Consider the following 27,922-nt stretch of genomic DNA (forward strand, 5'->3'; position numbering starts at 1 on the left):
TTAGATACCATTCAGAGCTATGATGTGAATGGTGAACTTTTCAGGCAGGGGGAATAGAAAGGGCAAAATGAACTGTGGCCATGAAAAAGAAAAGGGATGGGAAAGGAAAGCAAGAGGACAGGGTCTGATAAGGTCACATGGCAAACTTTTGTTGCGATGGCAATTCTTGTTCAACTCTTCTGGCTGAGCTAGTGACCGCAGTTGACCTGCAAGTCAGTATCCGTGCATGTGTGCGTGTGGTGTTTTTATGTGTGTGTAAACAGGGACTGCCCGACTTATTCTGACCTTAAAATCACTCATCATTACTGCTGCAGTTTGTCTCGAGCTGACTCTGTGCTGCAGCCCACCAGGTTTCACTGAACTATTAGCGAGGATGCCTGCACTGTCTGCCTTGATCTGGTAAAATCACTACAAATAGAAAAAAAAGGAGCTGACGGATTTTTGAAGATAAAAAACCACATCCTACCAACCATGAGCTTCTTATATAATCTTTGCAATGAAACAATGTCATTAGGTGTCTTCAAAATTCTACGTTAAATTGGGCTTTTATTTTTTCGCTTTTCTGTTTTCTTTGATTCAACTCTTTAATCTGCTAATCCATTCATCTCCCTCTCCTTTCTCGCCATATGATTTAAGAGAGAGAGGTATTATGACAGCTCTATAATCCTTCCTCTCTGCATGGCTTTTGGATTTGAAATTTAGAAGCTCTTTTTCATTATATTACGCTGATTGAAGTGTGCTATTGTCCTTGAGTTAGCTTTGGCCACACTTGTGCTCCTGGCCATCCAGGCCAGTGCACTAATCCTGAATGGCAAGGATATAGAGGTGAAATCGCTTGTATGTGCCAAAAAAACCAATAAAATCCGCTCTACCTGGAGTGCAGGATTAAATGTGTCTCCAGGGGTTTCGTATTTACCCCACAGCTGTTTGGAAGACACACACACACACGCACACGCACTCGCACACACACACACACTTACACACGTACTGTTTACTTGGGCTGTGTACCGGTCCCTGGAATTCAGTACCAGTACCTATACATACATTTTTTCGTACTTCACAACTCTGTTATGTTGTTGTCAAACTGCAGTGCTGATATAGTGCAAACTGCAATATTTCCTTGCAAGGAAGTTTCAGACATTGTACAAAATCTTAAATAATGTTTTAGCATGGTAAATAGCTTGTTTGAAAGGTATTTTATAAGCCGCCAGTGTCAGTGTTGGCAAACACTAATAAAATGCTCATCAAAATGACAGTGAATAATGCCCAGTTATCTAGATATTCAGCAGATTCATTATATGAAGGTTTCAATTAGGTTTTAGATTCCTCATTCAGTGTATCATAGTGCATGGAGGTTTGCTGCAGGTATACTAAAGGTAGTTGCAGATACTCTGGGGGAATTGTTTTTTTTTTAAGGCTATCAAACACCTACTGACCTGGATCATGGACTCATATTCATCTCTCTCACTTTTTCTCTTTATATTCTGTTACTCTCTCATCCAGATGTGCTCTCAGGTACTAAAATTTGGCACAACATGAATTGGCAGTAGTACCGTTATAATTTGGTCTGTAATCACATATGTACAGAGTTACTGTGTACACACACACAGAGAAACACACACACAGGTTTGTGCAGCTATCCTTATTAGGACTTTGCATTAACTTCCAGTAATTTTGGACAGCCTAGCCAACACCTTACCAGTAACCTTAACCAGGAGCCCAGAAATGACGTTTTGCCTCATTAGGACCAGGCTGTGGACCCCATGAGGTCTGCTGGTCCTGACATGGTCAGTGTTTATTCTAGAAAAGGTCCCTAAAGAGGTAACAAAAACTAGTGCACACTAGGGCTGCAACTAACGACTATTCTGATAGTCGATTAATCTATCGATTATTGAAACAATTAATCGTCTAATGGGATTATGAATCACACAAATTCTCAATTGCTCTTATTTAGCCATCAGCTTTTAAATTTAGGTTGAGGTTGTTCGCGGCATGTGATGACTGAAAATAAAGACAATAAAGATCTATACTTCATTCAAAAATTTCTTTTAATAAACTTTGCTGCATATTAGGGTACTATTGATAAAAAAACTAAGAAAAATCAAGTTTTTGTCCATTTAAAACCAAGGACAGGCAAAGTGCTAATATAATTTTTTTTATTTAAATTCAAGTTTACCTTTTTCCTGTGAACCAAGAACAAGCCAAGTGCTGATACTAAAAATAAATTAAAAATCAAGTATCCATTTTTTCTGTTAACAAAAGGACAGGGAAAGTAGCAGCAATAAAAACATCAACAAACAAAACTACAGTCTTCTTCAGACTGCATAATTGTGATTAAAAAAAGACGTTTGTCAGGCAATAGGGTAACATTACGCTTTTAAACTCGTTTAAAAAATCTATATTCAAACCATATTTTTGTAATGGATTCTAGAATCCTGCACACAGGTATTGTGGGAGTTGCCAAGACAACTCCGTTTATATAGCAAGCTAGATAACAGGCTATCTTACCGATGCGAGTCTGCATCGTCTACGTTACGATGTCAAACGTGCTTCCTCTTCAAATGCTCGTGTCCTGCTTCCATGGAAAGCAAGGTCCGCCTTACAAATATTGCAGGTAGTTTTTTTTCGGGCTATGTTAAGGGTGAAGTTCTCCCGTACTTTTGACTTTCTGGTACGTGATGGTGTTGCAACGGACACCACCATTGGTCTATGTTTTGTCGCTATTGCACATGCGCGACTTTCAGAGATAGGAAGGGAGCGAGATGGCTCACTCCTCAGCCTCTTCCATCAGCACCTCCGGTAAATCGGCGTTTAGTTCAGCTGAACGGCACGAAAAACACGCGCTATGACGTAACCAACGAATCATCGACTATTAAATTCGTCTGCGACTATTTTTGTCATCGATTTTTGACGACTACGTCGATTAATCGTTGCACCCCTAGTGCACACATACACACACACAGGAACATGAATATAAAGAGGAAATCAAAGCAGAGCATGTAACACAATACATCTGAACAATTCACCTAAACAAAAAAAAAGCGTGTCATATTCTAGTATAATTATTTGGAGATGTGTGCATTAACATCAGGGCAGTATAGTGTAAACCCATATTCATAAAACAGGGCAAAGTAACTTGCCATAGCAATATATAGCCTCTTAGTTGCTACCCTTATGGATTTGTCAGATTACTGGCTTGGTCCTGATCAAAGCATTTTAAACCCTCCTCTAAGAAGCCTCACTCTGAATTCTTTCTGCTAATTTATCCTCGGAACAGAAGTGGAGGCAGAGACGCAGACAGAATGGTTTCAGAGATGCACAGTCATGCCTCAGTAGAAACAACCTCCATTAGACAGCTCACATTAGATTACATCTTTTTTCGATGCAGGAAGAAATGATGTCTTAGATTTAAATTTCCCTCACTCCTCTCAGAAAAATCTGTTGCTATTTTCACTGATTTAGTTTGATGTCTTGGTGTCATGAACAAGACTGAGCTGTAATATCTCAAGTGGTTAAACTTTTAAAAAACCATTGAGCTATAACATATTCTTTTTTGCCTTTACATTGTAGTAATTAACATTGTTATTAAGGGTTTTCCCCAGGAAATTGCTTAATGGATCTGTTGTTAAGCTGGTAAATACCATCATCAAACTTCAAGTCAGTGCAGACTGTTTTGGGAAAATGTCTGTAGATCTTATCAATCTAACGTCAGCTTAGTGTCTGAGTGGCACAGAGCACTGCACACATTCCCAGCGGACTGTGTCAGATGGAGGTGATTTTCTCTTCTTTTCCAAACTTTTAAATCGTTTTCTTTTTGCCAACAGTTTAACACACAAATCGACATTCATTAAGTACTGCTCAGCAAACATTAAATGTGTTCAGTTAGTCATTCTCCCCTGCTGAGCAAATCCGGACAGATCTTGACACATCTCGTCTTATTATTGATGTAGTAATCTCTACATGGGAATCTGTAGGTAAGGGACAAGATTTTGGGCTGGAAGCCTTCTGGGCTGTTTCTAGTTTGACCAATCAGGTTAGAGCAAGTTTTGGTTGCCCACAGGTAAACAGCCCGTGTGGAGATTAAAAGAGGAGGAAAACCTTGACTGAAATGCATCAGCTCTTGACTTTTTAATTTATCTGCGTTCATATGCAGATATCTGTTAATAGAGATCAGCCAAGATGTCATCTGATCTAAAACATCTACAAAAAGTATTACTGTTAGGCTGGTGTGATCAAAGAGACTAGTCGGACTATAAACAGTGTGTGGCGAATGGAAGATGGCGTTTTGGACCGGAAAGCTGCTGTCCACACCGTAAGCCCAAAAATATGCTAATTCATATTATTTATTATCCCAATAGCAAAATAATGCTCTTTATTGAAGGAAAGCTAGTGCACTTCTACCATAGTATGCTCTAGGAAACCCTTGTGTTTTTAGTTTACTGGTATTGATATTTTATGGAGATTAAATGGACAATATCCAGTCTGTGCTCCCTGTGGCCGTTCCAGGAAACTCTCTAAACGGGAGCTCTGTCTTCATGTAAATCTAGATATTTTTTTTATTTATGCAAATTTAGAGATGTTTGAATAGAGTTGATGTGAAACCCGTGTTGCACCCTCTCTTTGAACTTTGGCTTTGAAGCTCTTCTGTATGATCCAATGAGCTCTGGGCTTTGAGGTTAAGCATATCCTCGTATGTGTTTCCTGGTTTAGCGGTGTGGCAGTAATGATTGTCATAAAAGCCATTATCAGGGGCCCCGGGGCCACTGGGCTGCGGCTCTAGCTTTATTACACCGACCCGCAAGACAGTAATTACACTATGTCCACGTTGCTACGGCAACATGGAGGTTCTCAACGGCTAATGCAGTATTTATGTGAGGGGAGTGTAGCATTTTGTTAGTGTAGCTGTACATTTGTGTGTTTGTGTGCCGCCTTCTCAACAGGGGCACATCTCAAAGATGGAGTGACAAAATGGAGGAGGTTGACCCATTAGCTGTACTATCCACTATTTCACTTCACTGGTTTCATCCACATAGCTGAGCACTGAAGCCTGAGTTTAAGGACAAGCTGGAACCACTCTGAAACACAAGCTACGTCACACAGTACACCCAGATACAACTGCTCTGAACTAGACTGATCCGAACTCCGACTTCTTGGCCAGAGGAACAATATGTCATCAAATCCCCCAGTGACTTATGGCTTGTTAACTGGTAATTGGCATGTCAAATATAAATTTAGTAAACCAGCAGTTTTCTAAAGGTAGAAATGTTATGATTAAATTACAAAACTTGACCCAAGTCTCTGAATATCTGTGGATTTTGGTTTAACAAAAAAATTGACCATGGATTGAAGTATTGAATCAAGAATTTGGTCAAAGTACAATGATTTCTGCAGAATGAGCCTGTAGTTTTAAAGACGACTCTGCAGTATCGGGGTGACATGAGTGACTGTTCACTATTGTGGCTTCTGATACTGAGCCATGTCTGCATTGCTCTGTTGACTCAGAAGATTAGATCGGCAAGTACTAAGGCTAATCTGGAATTTATAGATTTATGTGTGTGTGTGGGTGTGTGTGTGTGGGAGAGAGAAAGCGAGAGAGAAAGATTTTGATCTATTCCTACTTTGGGCACTGGTCTGACATAGATTTTTGGGGCTTCAGGTAGGCACCACACTGATGAGAGAGAGAAACACATTAGTGTTTTTCTTGTATTTAATAGGGAAATGAAATCGTATAAACCAGCATGATAGTTATTTAACAAAATGAAGATGGACAAGAAGTCCCACCGATACATCATAGAGTGGGCTGAGGAATTTTTCTAAATATTACCAAAGCAATTATAAAATGAACATGATCACACAAATACAATAAAAAACAGTAAATTTAACTAATGTTCAAATGCCAGTCTTCTGCCTCATTTCCAGTCAGTGCAAGCATTGTTTGAATCAGAAGTTATTCTGATGAATAAAGTCCAGCAGTGGGTTGGCATATCTCTCCACTGGTAAGAATAACTCCATCATAGTCCATATAGCCTCTGGAGTGCATCAGTTTTCAATTTGGGGCCTATCATGTTTTTTCCTGAGGGGCATCATATGCAGACATTGCATTATCTTCCACTGTAAAGCCGTCAACACTTCCTGCCAAGCCCAGCAGCCTCACTCACCTGATATATGTAGTAAACTGAGTAGTAGACAAAGTATTGTGGTTTGGAAAGACTGAATGCCCAGAAATGTTTAAAAAAAAAATATATATTAGTCCAGACAAATTTGGATTTGCATCTTGGATTTAACCCAGTTGTGAAAAACTTGTTAATTTCTAGTTTTTTATTGTACATTTTCAATCAAGTTTGCAAAATTGGGCACTCCTGCTTTTGTAATGCCTCCATCTGCAATATGGAGGCATTACTCCGCCTTTGCAATACTCCATGCCTGTTTGTTTGACCGTCCATCCATCCATCCTGTTCTTTTAAAAGCTATAACCTAGGAATGCCTGAAGTGTTTAGGGCTCAAGGATAAGTCAAAGTCAAGGAACCCATGAGCTAACAAAACATGTTTTTGGCCTCAACCTATAATTTTTACACTCAGGATCAAGATGGCTGTGGTTTAAAAAGAACAGAATTAGCATTGTTGTATTTTTCTCAAATGTACTGCATATAAATCAGAGCAAGAGAAAGCTGGTAAAACACAATATGTAGTGACCCATTGGGGATGTTGTTTTCCTTTTTACATCTCTGCTCCAAAAAGGCTAAAAGATTGGCACTTGGTTTTAAATTGAATTCTATTTATCCACACCAATTGTTTTATATCCCATCTTACTTTTTAATCTGGGTACAGACGAATAAGACACAATTTCTTTCTCAGCCTAATTTCTAATGAGAGATTGAAATAGAAAACTTAATATGAGGGCTTGAAGTGCTTCAGCCGCTTTAATGTAGGCACATTATCCAAAAGAGATATTTGATGCTGGTGTCCAACAATCACTTGTGTGAAATGAATTAACAAAATGTTAATCTAAAATGGTTGTTTCTTCCCCCTTTTCTTGTTTTCTCTTCTCTCTAACGTTGAACTCTCAGTGCTTCGTTGGACAGAAACACCCAAAACTCTTCCCCAAATGCTCTTATTGAGAAACTTGCAGCGTAACATCAGACACTTAAGACCTCGACCATTATTCTGTTCTCTTTGACTGACTCTAGAGTCTTGACAGTTTATTTAATAAAAAACTATTTAACTCAATATTTTACAGCTCTGTAGTTTAGTCTGATGGACTGAACTCCCAAAAACCTCAAACCATGAAGGCACATAAAAAGCACAATAAGTTTGTCTCATTGCTTTCTTTATTGTGAAAATAGCGTGAAAATCAAAACATAATATCCTCAGAGCACTGGTGGTTCACGTTGGCTCCTAACTTCTCTTTTGACATCAAGTGAATATTACCCAAAAGTTTCTTATTCTTAAATTGTGAGTTTTATTTCAATCTAAATGTATTGTTCCCAGATTATGTGGCAAAATTACTAAAGAATGATTCACTTTCGAAGGACCGCTATTTGTCTTTATACATTATTCATTGCCAATTCGGTTCCTATAATTATGCCACGCTGCAGTGTGCTGTTTATGCGTCCTTCAGTTCCGGGGCAGTTTTTGAAGATGCTTTTCTCCAACAACTGAAGGCAAGGCTACATCTTAACCTTATCCACGAACTGAAATTCATCCATACAATCTTAGAAATACCTACAACCAGCCTGTACATACTGTGCACTTTGCTGTAATTGCCTTGCCTCTTTTGAACTCTCTTGTATTTTTCACACATTTGTAATAGCTGTTTTGCTAGAACACACAAGTGTTCTTCCATTTTGTGTAAAATAAACTTTTAAATACAGGGCGTCACACCAGTGATGAAATAATGATGCTTATACTGACAATCTTTTGAACGCTGTATTCATTTATGGCCATTTATCGTTTGTTAATATCCATCAGCTTGAGACAGTTAGATATGATGTGTTGCTGTGGAGCAGAGTCACTATGTTCAACCAAGGGGATTATACTGTATGTGCAGTTGTTTGTAAGAGTTTCGGCGCCTCTTGGAAAATTACATAATCTGTTGATTTTCAAAGCGAAAAGAAGTGAAAACAACCCTGATGCAAAATAGACATAAAAAATGTGACATTATTCAAGTGTTACTGCAGTGTGAGTTTTTATTTTATGTACTAGAAGTAGAGATAATACTGCATAGAGCGATTGTTAAAAATTTGGGCACCCTGCTTAGTCAGCACTAATCCCCCTTTAAGACATATCCCAGCGTACAAACACTTTTTGTAACCGGCTTAAAGTCTCTCTGTTCTTGATTTAAGGATTTTAACCCACGCGTCCTCACAGGTCACTTCAAGTTCTTAGATATTTTAAGGCCTTCTTGCACAAAAAGCATGTTTAACATCTACCCACAGATCTTCAATGATGTTCGAGTCAGGGGGCTGCAAGAGCTGTTCCAAAAGCTTCTGTTTATATTCTGTTTGAAGGAATTCATTGTGGATTATGAGGCATGCATAGGATCATCGCCCTGCAAAACATTTGCATTTAGAATTTAGACATTTTGAAAAATATATTTTTCTCTCTGTCTGTGCAGTGTTTCCTGTGCCACAGGCTGCCACACAACCACACAGCTGAATGTTTCCATCCTCATACTTTTCATTCTTCAAAGGGCGATAAAGATACCGACTGAAGGTCAATTTATACCTCTGCGTTGAATTAATGCCATAGGTTTAACATAACCATGTACGCTGTTGTAGCTCTAGTTTATGCCTCGGGATGCACACACCATCTCCTCTGTCATCCACCCTCTTTTCTGCATTCCAGTAATTTCAGTAAAAGTAACTGTTCGACACTCATTAGCTCCAACGCAGACACGATCAGCTCAGTTTCAGTTGCCTTTTCTGGAAGTAGACACATAGTGGCATAGAAACCCCGCCGTGAACCAGCATTTTGTTATTGCAGAACACACAAGTATAAATGCTCACAGCAGGCTCTGCAGCGATCCTAAATATAAAACAGGCGGAATGTGCTGGAACTTTTGCATGTGTCACAGTTACCGTTCAACTTTTTTATCCAAATTTTTTAGGTCCATGAAATGAAAATGAAAGCAAGTAAAGACTAATTTTAATGTTTATTTGATGCTGGGGTTGCTTTTACTGCTTTTCACTGCTATAATCAACAAAATATATGATTTTAGAACTTTAGCATACAGCTGTGCATTTATTTGAATCTATTTTATACCACCTTGTGGAGACTTGCCAAATATAGTATTACCTGAAGTTATTTGTTTTCTAAATGAGCCTAAACCAGTGTGTTATAGATTGTTAAAGTAAATCTAAGGATGAATTTCATGTAGTTATGTTGAGTGTAAGATTTTGTATCTAAAACATCTATCTAATAGTGTTTGTACTTTTCTTCCTGCAATTGAGATATTTGTTGCTTTTCTGCCTTCTCATATGGGGAATGTAAAATCCCACATAAATCATTTCTACTGCAGAGAAAATAAGACCCTTGTTGCTCCTTTGTTAGATGACATAACGGCCTGAACAAATGTGCTAAACGAAAATGTAAAATTTATCTGATTTCCTCTTTTCTTTCATGACTCCAAACTTTCAGAATTAAATTTCCATTCGGTCCTCTCCCCTCGACCTCATTGCTCGTCTTGTTAAATTTGTTGTCTTCCTGTTATACGTGGTGTGTATTCACTCTTACCATTTACCCACCAGACGTAGCTATCTGTCACTACTGCTGTCCTCTGACCTGCCTCTTGTTTAACTTGTGTGTCTCTCAACAATCAAAACAAAGCAGAAGGTAGACAGACACTTCAGGTGTTGCAGTAAGAGGAAAGTAAGGGCTGCTGTATTAGATATTGGTGAAAGCTAAAGTTAAATGTTTTCACTCGGGCTGCCAAGTGCTTACACATATGAAAAAGTTTGACTTAGAATATATAGAATTAAAGAAATGTAAAGTTTTTTAAGGCATTTAAAGAATGTATTGTTGTAGTTGAGCCAATATGATGGTCAAAGGAATATTTTCCATTGTCAAGATCCTGGACAGTTTGATCCTCCAGATCAGGATGTGTTCTTGTGTTAAAATAGGATGGTGGATCTGTGTAGTAAACTGACGATTTGCAGATATGAAAGAGACTATGTGAAGCTGTGATAAAGGATGGCTTAAGTGACTGCCGCATCGACAACCCCTGCAGGTTATTATTTTTAATTAGCACCAGCTTCTCAGTCCGTTACCTCTGGCGTAACTGATAACACCGCTGCTTGTCAACACTCGCTTTCACCTGCCGATAACATTTAGCCACCCTGCTAGAAGCCTAAATGTCAGAGCTGAAAACCATGGACCTGATTTCAGGGCCTCGATGGGACAACCTGTGGGACACGAGGAAGCATCGATCTGCATGAAGACATTGATGTTATTACAACTTTGATTGTAAGCAAAACGGAGTGGCCGATAGTGAGTGATGAAGAGTTGCAACAAAAATAATGTGGTGAAAACGGCACATTCTACGAGTCTCTCTCTCTCTGTGTGTGTGTGTGTGTGTGTGTGTGTGTGTGTGTGTGTGTGTGTGTGTGTGTGTGTGTGTGTGTGTGTGTGTGTGTGTGTGTGTGTGCGCACTTATGTATGCATGTGGTTCCATCCCGCAGGCTAATAATCATTGCTTCTCTCCAGATGGAGGAGTGTACCCAACTCAGCAGAGGCCTTCCTGCTTCCTCAGGGCAAGGGAAGTAGGGGGTAGTTGTGTGCGTGCGTGCATTTGTGTGTGTTTGTGAGAGAGAGAAAAGTGCGAGAGAGAGAATTTGTGTGTATGAGTGCATATGGAGGGAAGTATTGCACTGTCATTTACCTAGAATCCTCCAAGGGATGATGATCACATAGAGAAGAGGGAGAGGGAGCCAAATCAGATAAAGGCTTCTGGCACCATCAATCTACAACAGACAACTCTGTTAACACCTGCAGTCGCTCATTTTACTGAAAAACCGATTCATTAGGGGATGTATACCTGTGTGTGTCCGTTTGATGGACATATTCATCCATAACACTGTGTCGCACCATATAGATTATTCAGAAAGTTTTTACAGGCAAAGTTGCACAGCTTTTTCCTCTCTTTTCTGACCCATGATTCATTTCAGATTTTTAAATTTGGTATTTTTATTCACAATATTGTCAGGACTCCAAGTGAAATGTACTATATAATATAATGATGAAAAGCATCATATACCCCAATCTGCTAACTTTTTAATATCGTAAAAACATTGTCATCCCACTGTCATAATGAAGTGGCACTATATCTGATACTATAGCAGCTTGAGGCCATGTCTATATGTCATGACTCTGAGCTTTGAGCTCTATTTAACTTAAGACACTTCTTGATTATAGACATTTTTCTTGTGTTTGGATTTTGTTTTAGTTTGTTTGTTTTACCCTGAGGTCTCAGTTTCCCTTTTTATTCTAAAATGATGCTCCTTGTGTGTCTCCAGCTTGTTTTCCCGCCCTTGTGATGGTCTGGACCTGTTTGTTCAATCATCTCTGCCTCCCTTGTCCGAAATCTTACACTCATCACTATATAGTATAGATATTTTGTATACCTTATATAGTGCACTCATTGTTTCCCTCAATGCTTCATGAAAAGTAGTGCACAACCGATGGTCACTAACCGAGCGATATATACCATCATGCATTGTGCTCACAGCTGAGAGACGAGAAGAGCGAGGGCAGCAGGAACAGCCTGACCTGTTGCATGAATGTAAATAGAAGCAGAGCAGCACCTCACAGCACAAAGTCCGGTGAACAAGTTTATTTCTACATTTAAAGATGATCATTCAATATGTTTTTTACCTTAAAGTATTAATAGTGTAAAATAAACTTTTACATAATTTACTGTGGGATTCTCCCCTGGTCGACATTGTTTTTGTTGTCATAATCCTGCAACAATAGTAGTCACTATATAGTATACTATATATAGTGAAGTAGGGAATAGTGAGTGGGGGATTTGGGACACAACCTCTGTGGTTCCCTTTGTCTTTGTCAGTTCATCTTGTTCGTCTGGTTCCTTGTTTCACTTCAGTCGTGTGTTTCAGCCATTTCTTGTTTCTCAGTGTTATGATTCTTCTGAACTTCGTTTTTTGGACCATGCTTTGCTTTAGTACCTTTTAGTACTTCAGTTTTCCTTGGTAGGGATATTGGCTGGGCTGGTGAGACTTTTGGTTATTCACCTTCACCTGGCTCCTGCGTTTGGGTCCCTGCCTTCCACATTTGCGACACTATAGTCCTATAGGATGCAGAGATACCTGAAGAGATGCATGCTGTATTTTTTCGGACTTCTTCATGACATCACATATGATATCAAATTATGGCGAATTATTGTCCAATCAATATAAGCTTTAGATTGTCTCTCTTGCCCCATTATTAGCTTTCTTTTTAAACTTGACCTCGGACCGATCACCTCCAAAGGTTACACACACAGACAGGGGTGAGAATGATACCCTGCTTGTGTGGTTATAACATCACCCAGGGCAATAATATTCCACAAATCCAAACTCAGTGGGCTCCATTCTTTTACATCTTTTTCTGTACAAACACTCACAGAGAGGATTCACATGTTCAATGAGCGAGCAGCTCCTTGGGAACTCCTTTCTTTACTTGACTGACAGGTGGAAATTGGCTCCTTCCTCACTCCTGTCACAGTGCAGGTAGGCAATGTCACAAGGTCTACTTGTAGCAGAGATCCCCTCAGAGAAGAATTGGATTACGGAACACACACTCAGTCTTATTATGCATAAATGTGCTATTCACTCTTACATGCAGATGATGAAATGTACAGTTTCCGCCCAAGTACTTGTGGGTCATGATTGGATTATTCAGATGTTCCCTGATGTGCACACACATTTTTACATTTACATAACACTACATTAATCCACATCTAAAGGCACTAGATAAAAGTGGCTTCAGTTGGCACATTAATCATACTGTGAGTACAGTATATGTTCAGATTCACTCTGATAAATAACCCTCCTTTTCTAACATCACATGAACATGAGTGACAAAACATGTTTTATGTTATTTATTGTTTTTGCTTTCACCATCTGACACACGTTCTCTTGCTGAAGCACTTAAGTAATTAACAGCAAACTGCCTCCTCAGCCAAGTTAAGCTCCCATTGAAAGAAATGAATCACTGCGAGGGAATTAAATCTCATCTTGTCTGTTCTTGTTCTTCGACAGTGTTTAATACTTTTCAACGTTGTGATAATTAGTTTAGCCAAGAAGAGTGAAAGGATATAACGAACCAAGACACTCATGCAGGGCATGTTGAACTGATGCTCCCTAGTGGCTGAAACATGTATGTCTTTTATGGCAGAAAGATAATGCAGACATGTCATATACCCTGATGCATTTCGTAATAAAAAGGCAGTCACTTTGGTTTTGTGTTGGTAAAATAACATGTGGTTTGATAATTCAGATTTGTTATTATAGGATTGTGGCTGGAGTCATGATTGAATGCTGACGCTGAGGTGGATATTGTGCATTAGAAGGTTGCCATCTAGAGTCAGGACACAGGCAGTGCAGAGAGATGAAGCTGTTTGCAGAACCATTTCATGGGGTGAGAAGGAGAAGTGTAAACTTAAAGGGTTAGAGGGCACACTGTCACGCCTTCCGTTGCCACCACACCTCACACGCACACCATCTCCACAGTGACTAGCTGTATGGTTGACAGACAGCTCTCCCAGAGGTCTTGCAGGTCCTCAGGGACCTGCTGGTCAGTGAGGTGGATATTCTTAACGTCAGTCCTTGACTGCCAGGGCAAAACACCCACTAACTGTGAGGTGGTTACTCAAGAGACTCATTAGGGAATCTACTAATATTAATACTAATAGTATATTAGAATACCTTGCCAGCACAATGGAGTTTGAGAGCATTCTGGCAATGCATCTTTCTTATTTTCATATTATGCTGCATTACAGCACCTAATATTATTAAACATGTAATAAGGGAGAAAAACACACACTGACAGCTTGTCCTGCTTCGTAAAAAGAGCAGCTTTAACAATATGAGAGCTTAATTTTCCCTTAAGGTTCTTTTCTATAAAAGCTCAAATTGTAAGGCCAACTGTTCCCTTTGTACTCAACATCCATATTACAAGCTTATCTTTTAGTTGCACTGATTTAATGTCTGTGCCAAGCAAGAGCGTGTGTTGCACAGGTACACTCTGATATTAATGTAGCTGAATACACTGTGACATTAATCTGAACCATTTAAAAACTATGACAGCGCACAGTGCATCTAACCGGAGACATCATGGGTTGTCATCAACACCTCTGAACCCTCAGTGTTTTTATGTGTACACCAGAGGATGAGATCAAATCGAATCACTCCTCCACCAGCCCAAACATGCCCAGTCTGTCACAAAGAGAGTTGATAATTTGTGTTTTTCATCTCTTTTGTTTTGACAAGCTTTTGGGTCTTTGATTATGGTGTATCAGCAATTCACTGGAGACGGTCTGAGGGACTAGAAATAGAAAGAATAGGCACACTACATTCAGAACACCAACAAAGACAAAATGAAACACAGTCACTGGCTTATTTTTAATCAAGAATGCAAGTGTTTATCTGATATACTGATAGGGTTTTCTATTATAGATACAGTATACCACATATTATACAGCTGTCTTTGGATGGTTGTAGGGTGTGAGCTTATAGCATTCACTAAAGGCAATTCTCCTGGTGCCCTAAGACAGGGAGAATGATCAATATGACAGTATCTCACTGATCATCTCAGGCTTTTGTAGAAATAGAAGAAAAGTGTTTCACATATGTGTAGTGTTTTAATAATACTTGTTATAAAGATCAACGCAAGCCTTTGTTATCAAGGTCCTGAAACGGGGTACGGCATAAAACTCCAATTAAAAACAATTAAGCTCTAAATAAAGGGCATTTGATGAAGAGTCTGATTAGATATACAGTAGATGCAATACACTGATATCATGTTGTAATGTGTAAATATACATATACACTAGAATTTGTTTGTACTGCACATCTGCCATTGAAGTCTGTGTAAAGCAGTAATAAGTATGTGTTCTGATTTTGTCATACCATATTAAAATGTGGTATTAAGCACCCTGCCCAGTTTGAATAGTAAAAAAATCATCAAGTATGTAAAATCAAACAAAAATGGGATTAAATATACATTAAAAAAAAAGTGCTTGGGTTGTGGCCACACCAGGGTTTGTTTGACAGCTTCCACACCAGTCCGAAGGAACCGTTATAAATAGGGATATGGAGAACAGAGTTCATAGGTTTAAAATCACAACATGCACTCACAACAGCCCAATGCAGGAAGGTTCAGTAACTCTGAGAATATGCGCTGAAACAAAATGAAAGCAGCAGTATTAATGGGTGGCAGGTGGCAAATAAAAGTGTTTTTATATCTTCCTGGGAAGGTGAAGTGAGCCTCAATCCATGGTTTTCATGATACACAAATATAAAATATGTACACGAGGGGACTTACTGGTGGTACTAGTTGTCTCTGGTGGAAGTACTTAAAACTACCTGGTGTAAAATGGTCACTGCAGAGGCAGATGTTGTTGGTGATCCTCAGCTCTTAAAATCATTCCACTTCTTTTTCATCTCATCATTCTTACGCAATTTAAATAAGGAGAGAGGTTTTGCTTGTAGCCAGCTCACAAACTGTAGTAGGTGCAGTAACTTGTAATTGAGCCAGAAAACCACTGATGCCAATGTGCTGTAGTTTATTTAATGTTTATGTGATGTTAAGTAAGTCTCCAGTTTGTCATTGAGCCCAATCCTGGATATAAATTTGAGTTTAACGATCAAACTCTTCAATTCAGTCCTACCGCATTCACAGTCTTAACACATATTTTCAGCAATTATTGTGTGTTTTTATGTTTAGAAACAAAAACTCATTTATAGATAAATAATATCGGTAATGATGATTAAATTAATGAATGTCTAATGCTTTTAAAATATTGATTGCATTTCCTTGGTAAACACACGTTATTTGATCAGCCAGTAGTGATTAAAATGCTTATTAAGTCAAACACTTTAGTCATAATTATTTACTCTTGTAATGCATTCAGTCCAAAAGTGCTATTTTTGGTCTTAAAGGTTCAGTGTGTAGAATTAAGTGACATCTAGTGGTGAAGTTGCATGTTGCAGCTGAATACCCCTCACCTCACCCTCCCCTTCCAAACATGAAAGGGAACCTGTGGTAGACTTCAGTTGTCATAAAACTCAAAAGATGTTTAGTTTGTCCGGTCTGGGCTACTGTAAAAAACATGACGGTCTCCGTAGAGAGGACCCACTCCGATGTGAATATAAAGTATTTAAATATAAGGGGCCCCCAAGAAAACAATAATTCATAATATTTAGATGTAACACTATAGTGAAAACCTTACTAGGATTATTTATATTCATTTTCTGCCATTAGATCCCTTTCACCTAAATCTTACACACGGAACTTTTAAAGGTTAAACAAAAATAATAGAGGGATGTGAAAGTCTATTGTGTTTTCTATTATCTGAATATTTGCATCATACCATTTTGCCAACACACGAAACTGAGTGGCATCAAAGGTTGTTAAAGTGCATTCAAAATTGTTTAATGCAATATGAAAGTCACATCAGCCGTGCTGTTTTTAGTGGCTTTTTTTCTTCTGCTTCTTAATGTGCAATTCAGTAAGTAGGTCGTACTCCTCTTCACCGCCACGGCACCGAGTTGTTTAATGTGCTTACATCTTCAAGCTCCATCTGAATCCACTCTATAAGACAGAGCTTTGACTGAGCTTCACACATTTCCCTTTCGACCACCACACAGTGCCTCATCACATCTCCTTCGCTCCCCCCTCTTCCTATTCTCTCTCTCTCTCTCTCTCTCTCTCCATCTCTCCTGTTTTTTTCCCATGCGCAAAATCAACCTTTTTTCTTGCATCCTCTCCCCATAGTTTCAATTTCAGCTTGTTCATCAATTGTATTGGATTGTATTTTGTCTTCCCTCTCTCTCCCTCTATCTCTCTCCCCCTCTCTCTCTCTTTTTCTCTCTCTCCTCTCTCTCCATCTCTCCCCCTTCCATTCTCTGTCTTTCCCTTTTTCTCATCTTGGAGACAGTAGTGTGCATGCAGCCTCAAATCTAAGCTGCTGCCTGTCAGGCTGCTCCGTTTATGCGCTCTGCGCTGCTCTCGTTTCCTCTTCTCTGCCCTCTGCGCTATACTGCACTGCACTGCACTGCTCTGCTCATCTCTCTTCTCCTTTCCATTCCTCTTCTCAAATCTCAATCTCTTTCTATCTTCTACCTTTTTCTCTACCTGAATCCTTTTCACATTACAAGCTCTTTTATCCACTGTGCATTGCCGTGCTCTGCTCTGTTGTTTGGGAAAATATTGTTCACTCTGGGTTTTTTCGCGCCACCGCTCTACACGCTCCAGCTACTGGTGGAGGAGGAATCAGATGCTCCTGGGGCTCCAGGTTTGGCTTGCTTCGAACCTTTTGGATCTGTGTGGACGGAGTGGAGAGGAGGACAGGGAGGAAGGGTGGAGGGGCAGTCAGCTGCCCAGGTGAGCGTTTCATCTGCCCAGGGAGGTAAAGGCTGGCAGTGGTGGTGGCGGCAGTAGCGGCTGTTTTTTGTCCATCGAGGGTCATGCCCTGGGAATTGCGTGCTTTTCAGCAGTTGGAGTTGGAGACCCTCTCCTATTTTTGCCCCCCTAGTGGGGCAGCATTGATCCTGGTGCCGCGAAAAGCTGCCGGGCACCAGTGGCTGCTCCGAGAAGAGTGGGCACCATGAACCAACTGGACGCGCCACGGCCAATCAACTGGACCATCAGAAAACTGTGCCATGCAGCCTTCCTGCCATCTGTTCGCCTGCTAAAGGTAAAAAACTTGAAAGAAGAGAGTGAGGATGAACTAGAAAATAAATGCCCAGGGAGATGTATCATAAAATATGTCAGGCAGCCACTCTGCTATCCTGCTGCTTTCCAAAGGAAGATAAATGGTGTGTGAGGATACCAAATCAATGCTGGAGAAGCTGCTCTGCCACATCTCTTGCTTCATTCAATGCATTTAGTACATATCCCAGTGGATGTAAGGCACACATGAAGAAGAAATAGAGGATTTGGTTGAAAATGAAGAGAATTGTGGCAAAACTCACTGAGATTGGAGCATAAAGGTTTGGAAGTGTAAGGATGTGCAAAGAAGAGTGGAGGATAAAAATGGAGACGGGGTAAAGTGTGAGCATGCTAGAGAGATGCACAGAGTGAGTGAGCTTAAAAGAGAATAATGAAAAGGTGTATAAATGAATAGGGGCTACAAAGATTTAGGAGGTGAGAGAACAGACAAGAAAGAGGCTGAGAGTGGATTAGAAGGATCCAGTGTTGAAAGAGAAAGGTTTACACAAAGGGTGAAGGTGACGGCCTGAAATGTAGAAAGTTAAAGAGAGTAAGTACAATAAATGTGCGAGGGCAAGAGGGAAGGCAAATGATGAACGAAAGAGGCAGAATGTAAGGGAAGCGAGGATTTGTTGGCATAGCTGAGGAGAAATGGGAAATTGGAAATGACGGACAGAACTGAGGAGATTAAGGAAGAAGGGGATGTGCTACACCAAATCCCAGTAGACAGGTGTTCAAATGAATTCAACAATGCACCTGAAAGTAGAGCCTCGTGGGACTGGTGTTTTTTGTAAGAGTTAGCCAGGTTGGGCTGGCAGACCACACCACCTCGTCTCATCATCTGAGCAGCTGATGGAACATGGTGTGCGAGATTGGGTGTACATATTCACCCGTGTGTCAGAACATGTGCGAGTGCATCTGTGCATGTGTCTCATTGCCTCTGTAAATCCAGAAAGCCTTTATATGGCTTTTTTACACTCATTTTGTTACCTAAAACCTCATCTGTATTCATTCATGTGCTTTTATAAGCCGGTTACAAACACTCTGCAAGGAGGGCTATTGTTGGAGGTCTTGAATGCCTCTCCTTTGATCTGGCTGTATCAAAGTGTCTCCCAGAACAGTGGCGCTGTGATGTTGAACCTCACAACCACAGTGCCTGGGCTCACATGTCAGGCATTTGCATTTGTATAGCCTGGTTAAATGAATATCATTTTAATCGGTGATTAAATGTGCGTAGGATCCATGTGTGCACGCAGTGCACACATGGATCAGTGTCTTGATGCATTTGTGTGTTTATGGCATTCAAAGTGCTACAAAGTGCAGTTAACATAAACAAATATATTCCATTTATAAACAGAAGCAAGAAGCTCCAAAAGTGGCCCAATATTTCTAAATTATAGGTGATTTTATTAAGTATAAGCTTTTTCAAATTACCTCAAATGTTTAAGTGAATTTACACACATTAGATTAATTTCAATGTTTTTTAAGCTGGATCCTTGAGTGTCAGGACTTGAAAAGATTAAATATATCAAGTCAGACTTATCACTTGCGTAGGCTCATAATTACACCAAAATTGAGTTTCACTAGAATTTAAGCCCCCAGCTGTGACACTGAAATATCCCTATCAAATAATTCCTCTATAGCAGTTTTTTAGATATGAACTTTATATATATAAAGTATGCAACAGATTGTCTGGATCAGAACACAACAACAGGAAAATGTCCAGAATAGGTGAGATGGCACCTGGGTAGAGCATCCAGGTGGCAGGACACAATGTGTACATTCCGTTGTAGAAATCACATCGACACTGGCATCCCCCCCAGAAAAGGAAAATGTCCCGAGTTCGGTGCATGTCTGGAAACATATTATATGTTCAAGATACTTGTTCAAATTATGTTAAAATAAGTTGTAAATATGATTTTTATTCATGTGGATCGTTGCTTCAATGTGACTCCATTTAACTGTTGCTACTTTTGAATAGCTGATTTCTCATTTCGAGGTTAAGGTCTTACAGTTTTGGTATTGGCAGCTGAACCTGTAGCCTTGCTTATGTTATCACTATGGATGAAGGAACAGAGGATTATGGAAACTGCGTTCACTGTATATCAATCACCTCAGGGAGATATCAGGCTGTCAGTGTGAAATTAACCTAAGAGGCCTGTCATTATTGTTGGACATTTCTGCACGACAAGCACTTTCCTCCCATGTCCCTCTAACTTATCACCTGCCTGCTGCTGCCAGCAGCATTCTCGCTGTGTGCTTGTGTGTGCATATGAGTGTGACTACAATTTATAGGCTGTTTGCCGTCTTCCTTCGGCAGGAAAATATGTCCAGCAGATTGCGAGTGCATACTTGTGCGTAGGTGTGTGCTTGTGCACGACCGTTTTTACGAGTATGTGCATTTATGATGCAGTGCTACAAGTGCAGCTGACGTTGCAGCAAACATGTAGACTGCAGGCGTGGGTGTGTGAGCATATGATTTGAACCCTGTGGTCAGAGCGGGAAAAACCACTAGAAAAAGTGCCTGAATGTTAAGTATAAAATTGAGATTGTAAATAAGGATAAACAAGCAGGAAATGTAAATGTCTACCTCATGTTAGCACAACTACTATGTCTGTCTCTTCAAAGCTAACCAGTAAAGCAATCTAATCTCATGTTTCAACGCAAACACGCACAAACAAACTAACCTGCCTCAATGCTTCGATGCAGTTAATAAAAAAGCTATTACCAGTTTCACTATCTTCATTACTCTTAAGTAATGACCCTTATGGAATGTATGGATGCGTGTGCTTGAGACTGACCTGCAGCACGCTCACTTATTGATCAGCTTAAGATATCATTTTCACAGTGGCAAGGCCTTGCAGCACCTGATGTGGAAATGGTGTACTATCCATTAAAGGAGTGTTTGTTTGTGTGTGTGTGTGTGGCAAATGTTCTTGCTGTAGTTTATTCATTTATTTATGTTTTGTTCTTTGGTCTGTGTGTCTTTTATGTCAGCTGAGTGAAATGTGATTAACCTGCAAAAGATTTGATATACATATGAAGCAACTACATATACGCAATACAAATAGATTCCCCCCTATTGTGTTGCAGTGTGATTCAACACGATTCAATGTGATACCCTGCAAAGCACCAGAATATATCGTGCAATTCTCTGTGGTACAGTTTGATTTTATTTCTGTGGTTCCTCTTGCCCACAGCAAATCATAAAAATGAACTAAAAAAGTTCACATTTGTTTCTCTAGCAGAGCGACTCGCTAAGCATCTCAGTTACACTCTTTCTTTTTCACTTCTAAAAATACTTACAATTCTTTTCACAAGTTCTTTGTAGTGCAAACAAAAAAAGTCTGACAAAACACTTTCTTTTCTGTTCTCTGTCTCCAGTTACACTTTTGAAACACCTCACACATTTAAGAATTAAACATTTCAAGGTCGGAGGAGTAATAGTGAAATGTGCTCTGCCTCCTGACCGCAGAGGGATGTGCTTCACACTTTCAGTAGGTAGGCACACTCAGCAGAAAGTGGTGCTGTTTCCAAACTTTATAGCGTCACAGCATATTTGGCTTATTGCATGCAACTTGTCAAATTGCTCATCTCCCTTGAAAAATCCCAACTGTCAGCCAACTTGTGATTTGTTGCAATTCTGTGGAACGTGTAGCTCTTCCTCCTCCATGATAATCTCACCCAGACCAGCCCAACTTGACGAGAAATGGCTACTGACAGCAGTGGGGGCGCTTGAGAACCAGTTTAGAGGAGGGATCTAAAAATAAAAGTATTGGTCTCACGTCTTTTCTGATAAAAAGATGTTACAAAAGAATGCAACCCGAGTTCATCCCAAAGTGTATCCTTTGCACACTTTTTTTAACCCAGGCAATAACCTTGTTTATGCTGGTGCACCAATGCCAATCAGTGAATCTTACACTCCTGAGTTCTGTGAAGGGTTCATGTCAAATTATCTAGAAAATACATTTGTGTTGGTTAAAGATTTTCCCAAGAAATACTTGTGTTTTTCTGTAAGAGCGGTAGCACTTCAGTTACTCAGTTTTATTGATGGTCCCAAGCTGACAATGAATCAAGTTTGTACCGACATGAGTTTTCAACAAGTAATTAAATTCATTACAACAACTTCCTATTGACCTTTAAAAGGCCAAGCAATTGGTGCTGCTTGACAGAAGAATAATGCCCCGATTAGACCAGAGGGGGTTTCCTGAAGTAGGACAAGTAAGAAAAATGAGAGGATGCACACCTGGAGTTTCACTCTGGTCCACGTTCTCTCAGAACCAGAGTTGTGCAGTTTTTAGGTTATTGTCATTTTTAAATCTACCCCGTCTATCCAAACCATTATTAAATGCTTGTTGCTTTAAATGTTTAACAATGCTTGTTTCTCCTGGAACAATTAGAGTATTTTGTGTTGACTCAGTGGAATCAAGTGCGTAACAGGAAGCAACATCGTACAGAATCAAAAATCTGTTGTCTGTTTCATTGTCTCTCATCAACTTTAATACTCTGTTTGTTTCAGTCATGTACATTTGTCTTGTCTTTTTCTGTTTTAGGCAACAGCCTGTCTCACACTGCACATTATGTGTGTTCTTTATCTCCTACTTTTGATCATCATACCACAATAAGTTGTCTCAACTGCCTCTTCTATTTCCGTTTCAAGACATTTTTTTATCACATCTCTTCACCCTGTGAGAAAATCAGACAGTTACGACCTCTGCAGCGCTGTGCGGTAGTTCTGCAAAGAAAAAGCAGCAGTGAATACAGTAATAATCCTTTCTTTGATTCTCTTAATGAAGTTGTGCATTTTCTGCCTCTCTTGTCTCTACCAGCCATCTTTTCTCTGTCCCATCTGTCTGCCTGTCTTTCTCTCTTTCCCTCTATTATATCTCCTCTCTTGTAGTTTCTCTCTCTTCCTTTATTTCATTGGCTCCTGTTATCATAAAGCATAGATAACACTCCATCTTATGCAAAATACATGTTGCTGCTAAAAAATAAATGTCTCTAATGCGAAAAAAAAACTTGATACATACTAAGATATATGCAGCTGCAGTGCTTTATATCCTCTAGTTTAGCTGTGACAATGAATGTGTTAATCTTATATACTTATATTTATTTAAAAATATATATTTTTTAAACAGAACATTATGACCAATGAGCAAAGTACATGCCATCACCCATAGGTGGCACCACCCATTTTTGTATCTATAATAGATCCAGTAAGATAGACAGACACAGTAGATGTCAGTAAAAAGATAAAACTAACCTAAAACCTACAGCTGTATCTGATCACTGTTAGAGTTTTTGAAATGATACAGATGTTGCATCAGCACAGCAGCCAACAGTACAACACTTCACTCTTTGTTTTATCTGACTGAAGAGTGCAATACATTCCTCTGTTGTAATACCTGGGCCTGTTCAGTTTGATATTAACACCATAAAACATCCCTTTAGTGTGTTGAACTTTTAATTAGCTGTATTGTGAATGTTGGAGCTACTGAAGAGACAGATTTTATTTCCGGCTGAGTTGAGTCTTTGCATTAGACTCATTTTGTTCAACAAATGTTGTGCTTCATTTACATAGTCTGATACATAATCAAGATTGGGGCAGGAGGGGTGGTTCCGCTTATCAAACTAAACCCCTGGTTATCTGATGGAGTTTTCCATGTTGCATGATAAAGACACTCGTACACATTTATCTCTGTGCGCACTCTAACCTCCACCAAGGAGGTGATGTTTTCACCATTTTTTGGGGTTTGTTTGTTAGCAGGACTACACAAAAATGTCAGAACACATTTCCATGAAACTTGGTGGAAATACGGCTCATGGGCCAAATTAACTTTCATTGCGAGATAGGGCATTTTTTTTTACATTTTCACAGATTTCCCAGAGAATAATGGATGGATCTTGATGAATATACAACAGGCACATTCAGACTGATATCTATGAGTACGTGTTTTTTGTTAATGAGTGGATTTAATTGGGAAAGTGCACACAATGTAAATCCCCTCCAAAAATGACGGACGATGCTCTCATTCTTTAGCATAGCTTAAATCTATCTGTAGTTCCTGTACAGGTACACAATAAGGTACACAATTAAACACATGATTCACCATTACAACACACAACAGGGTCACAAATAAGATAATGAATTACAAACACGTCCTTTGTCTTCTTTGGTGTTTGGTGAACAGGCGTAAAACTCATTGGACTCATACCCTTCTGGTTTTTGTTTCAATTAAGTCGTAATGACAGCATTCATGAGATTTCACTTTCAACATTATCTCATTAATGAGCCAAAATATGAACATAAGCTGCGAATTAGCACCTCATTCCTTTATTTGGCCACACAAAAGACTTTATTTCCTGTTTGGCATGATTACACACCACATCATGGGAAGTGAGACAAGCTGTTTGCAAATTTGTCTTTTACAGGAAACCAGCTTGAGGAAACAATGTGTCGTCATGCTCTCTGTAGTATTTGTCTCTGAATGCATTTGTCCTGAATTAATGCAACAGGCAGCACAGAGGGATTCTACCTACCAGTCAGCTGCTGAATCATTTATGAGAATCAATGCTGAAAGTACCTGCAGTTTCTGGATAAATGTATAATTTGATAAAGCTACTTCCAGCTTTCACTGTGGAAATTTCTCGCATGCACGCAAACATCAGTAAAACACACACACACAGATCCAAATTTTGTGTCCATCCACTAATGGAAGGTCAATCCCGTTCCACCATCCTCCCACCGTGAGTCAGAGTTGCAGCGTCTGTGATCGTATCAGTAGAGTTATGAACTCTGAACACTGACCTTTGACCAGTGTACTGTCAGGGGGAGTTTCATACTGGTGGTGATGGTCTGTTTAATAATGTATACGCACAGTATGTCATGAATCCTCCTGCTTCATAAATACTTCACACTATACCGGTATAGAAAGTGTGACACTAGTGTTGGGTGAATTGTGCATTTATGTCTGTGTGTTTTTCATTTATGTGTGTTGCCTGGTTTATGTGTGTGCAAAGGTTTGTACACATAGTTTGTAGGTTTCTGACTGAACACAACCTTATACTCCTGCATTTTTCTTTGAACCAACATTTAATTTGTGTGCAGTATTGCAGCACCTGAGCTCTGAAGTATTTCACCATCACCATTACAGAGGGTGTTAACATGATGACGTGTACTGACTTCAGTTCAGTCCGAAACCATGAATAAAACAGTAAGAGAACTGATTTAGAATTTTTGGTTTAACTAGACTATTCCTCGGGTAGGTTTGGGTATCTACTGGGCTTTTTCCGATACTCATGCGGAATCTATATTTTTAAAACGATTTTGGTGCCTAAACGATGCCAGAAAGAATCGACAATAAGAGCAGCTTTTTTATTGCTGAGGCAAATTGGAAGTTAAAAAAAACCAGTTTAAAGTATATTAACTTAAATATACAAATATAGTTTCGTCTCAACAAATTTAAGTAACAAAATCACATGACAAATAACAGTTTTTGAACGTAATAAAGCAAAATACCAGAGACGCCCACACTGCCGGCTGATGTGTTTGGCATGGGGTCACACAAGCAGTCAAACACGGAGCATCCCTCTGGTCTCAAATGTGTCTCTGCACCGTCAGGTGCTTTATTAAGTTTGTCGTGTTCCTGCCTTTAAATGGAATCATTTTCAAACATTTGCTGCGCGTCCCGGTGTCGTAATCTTTTCACGTGAAATACAGCAGCACTTTTGACCATTTAGCTTCAGGGATTTTGTTGTTGTGTAGACTCAGGTTGGAGGTAGCTACTACCTAACTGTAGGCTAACTTCACATGCTGCGAGATTGATTGATTGACACCAAAATTTGGTCCCCAGCCCTATTCTCAGGTGGAACTTCTAAAGTCAAGTTCAAATTTTTTGTCAAATGAAAGTTATAAAGTTATATTTAATGTATAGACATAACAAGCTTAGTAAATCACTGAAGTAGTTGGGTGGTGCCATTTGTGTGGGCTTTCTTTTTCACAATGGTTGTTGGACTGTGTGCGTATGTGTGTGTCACAGGTTGGGCTGGTTGCGTGTTTAATACATGATGAATTATTCATATATTCATGGTTCATTGGGAGGTAATTGACAGCTAATCCATAGGTCACAATAAATCAATAAATCCACTGATCAATACATTTCCATTTAATAATCTTCACATGTGATTGTCAGGGCTGTTAAGATAATGAAAAGACACAGTGAGGTGTGAGAGGGTGGTGGGAGAAGTATTGAAATTGCATCCTTGTCTCAGGAGACTAAAATCAGAGGCTTTCTAATGAGATCTGTAGCCATATTGTTACTCAGGCTTGCGCAATCAATCAAGCTGTTGTTGGTGTTGAAGCCGGCTAACAGATGCTATTTTGACAGTGTGGTGAAATGCAGTCTGAAAATCAGCACCATGGACAGTGACGGCAGAGCATTTCTCACTCACAGCTCTGATACTGAAGACAGAGAAATCGCAAGTCCCAAACAGAATCAACATAAGTTTTGGTTTTCATTTACTACACTCCGTTTTATTCACTAGGGCTGCACCCATTGATTATTTCCATTATTTTCATAGATATAAGAAAGCCCAAACACCAAAGCTGAGGATCAGAGTCAGGCTACGAGACTTGTGACGGGGCTGATAGCATGTAGATGACCCCAAACATAGAGGGTCTCCAAGGGATCTGGAGTGTGGACAATTTGAGATACTGGAGTGCTATCCATGAAAGTGGGGGATACTTTGCTCTTTTAGATAATGGTACAAATGGAAGACTGCTATTTCAGGTTTCAAAAGCCTTAAGAAATTGATAGCTTTTAACATGAAAGTTCATTCTTGACCTAAGAAATTGGTGCGGTAACAATGTAAAATAGTGAATATTTGATATTGTGGCACTTCACATGGTGTTTTACTATTAGCTCTTGTAAAGACTGTGCTGAGTGTAGATACTGAACATTTCAAATAATATTTGTTGGCTTTGCTCAGATTTGACTACGGTCTTTGTCTGTATCAAGAGTTTCTGTTTGTTTCAGCATCTGTCACATGAAATCATGTCCTGAAATTTGCCCCAATTAGAATCTACAGTGACCTACAGTTTAAACCTCAGACCAACTCATGGGACCTGTAGGCACTGTCTGGGCATGTAGTGGTCTGTGAATAATTTATGTGGCCTTGGTTGTTGTGGTGTCTTTGTGTGTGTTTGTATAAAAGGCTGAGTCATATAACTTATCCAGATTGTAGCTTATGATTACAGTATATAAGCCTGCATCTTTTGTAGACACCCAACATGCCTGGTTGCTAAGATCGAGGAACCATTTATCATGCACAGTTGCAGCCTGAGAAGATTAAATATATTTGTATTCTTTCTTTGCATATTGCTGATTTAATATTTTTCCTCAGCACTGACGGAGATCAAACCTTTGGAGTGGTATCTGTTGCATAAGCGGTTATAGGATTTCGGCCTTTATCTTTTTATGGCATCAGATAAAAACAAATATGTTTTTTTATTTAAGTTTTTATTACTTCATTTTAGAGTTTGCTGAGTTGGTTTATTCTGCCTCATAGATTTTTGGAGCACACATTCATCATTTTTATTGCATTTTAACTGTGCAATGAAAAAAAAGTTTATTTGCCCACAGATGCAGAGTGAACATTGTGGTCGGTTGCTAATCTCCATGAAAGTAAAGCATCTCTAGCACCTTGTCTGTTGTGTTGGAGGACCGGTAGTGCCTAAAGAAGTGTGAGTAAAATAGTTTTTATAAAATGAAAAGTGTGAAAGAGAACAAGAGCCTTTATGACAGGAAGTGGTTTTATAATATGAAAATTGTTGAAAGAGAATCAAATTCTTTACGACAAGAAGAGTCTTTTAACAAAATGCTTTGATCTGAGAGAGCGCTGGAACAGAGCGCTCTCGCTTACTGCCCGGCCTTATGTAATGTCTCATTTGATCACTCACTCTCCCTGCTTCACTATCCACCACTATCAGTGTCACTCT

At 39.4% G+C, this 27,922-nt stretch overlaps 1 protein-coding gene across 17 annotated transcripts in view; it reads left to right on the plus strand.

Moving 5' to 3' along the window:
- Window positions 1–27,922, plus strand: part of trpm3 (transient receptor potential cation channel, subfamily M, member 3) — a 145,750-nt gene that overhangs the window by 13,977 nt on the left and 103,851 nt on the right. For 2 of the 17 annotated variants that reach the window (XM_034595147.1, XM_034595148.1), the window contains exon 1: window positions 17,822–17,911. The exons of 11 other annotated variants lie outside the window; for them this stretch is intronic. In XM_034595147.1, coding sequence (XP_034451038.1) covers window positions 17,822–17,911 — 90 coding nt within the window. Of the gene's footprint in view, window positions 1–16,743; window positions 17,912–27,922 lie in introns of those variants that run through there. 4 more of the 17 variants (XM_034595141.1, XM_034595138.1, XM_034595145.1 and 1 more) reach the window with 4 other exon arrangements.

The sequence above is a fragment of the Hippoglossus hippoglossus genome, chromosome 9 (genome assembly GCF_009819705.1).
Source record: "Hippoglossus hippoglossus isolate fHipHip1 chromosome 9, fHipHip1.pri, whole genome shotgun sequence".
In the NCBI taxonomy this organism is placed as follows: domain Eukaryota; kingdom Metazoa; phylum Chordata; class Actinopteri; order Pleuronectiformes; family Pleuronectidae; genus Hippoglossus; species Hippoglossus hippoglossus.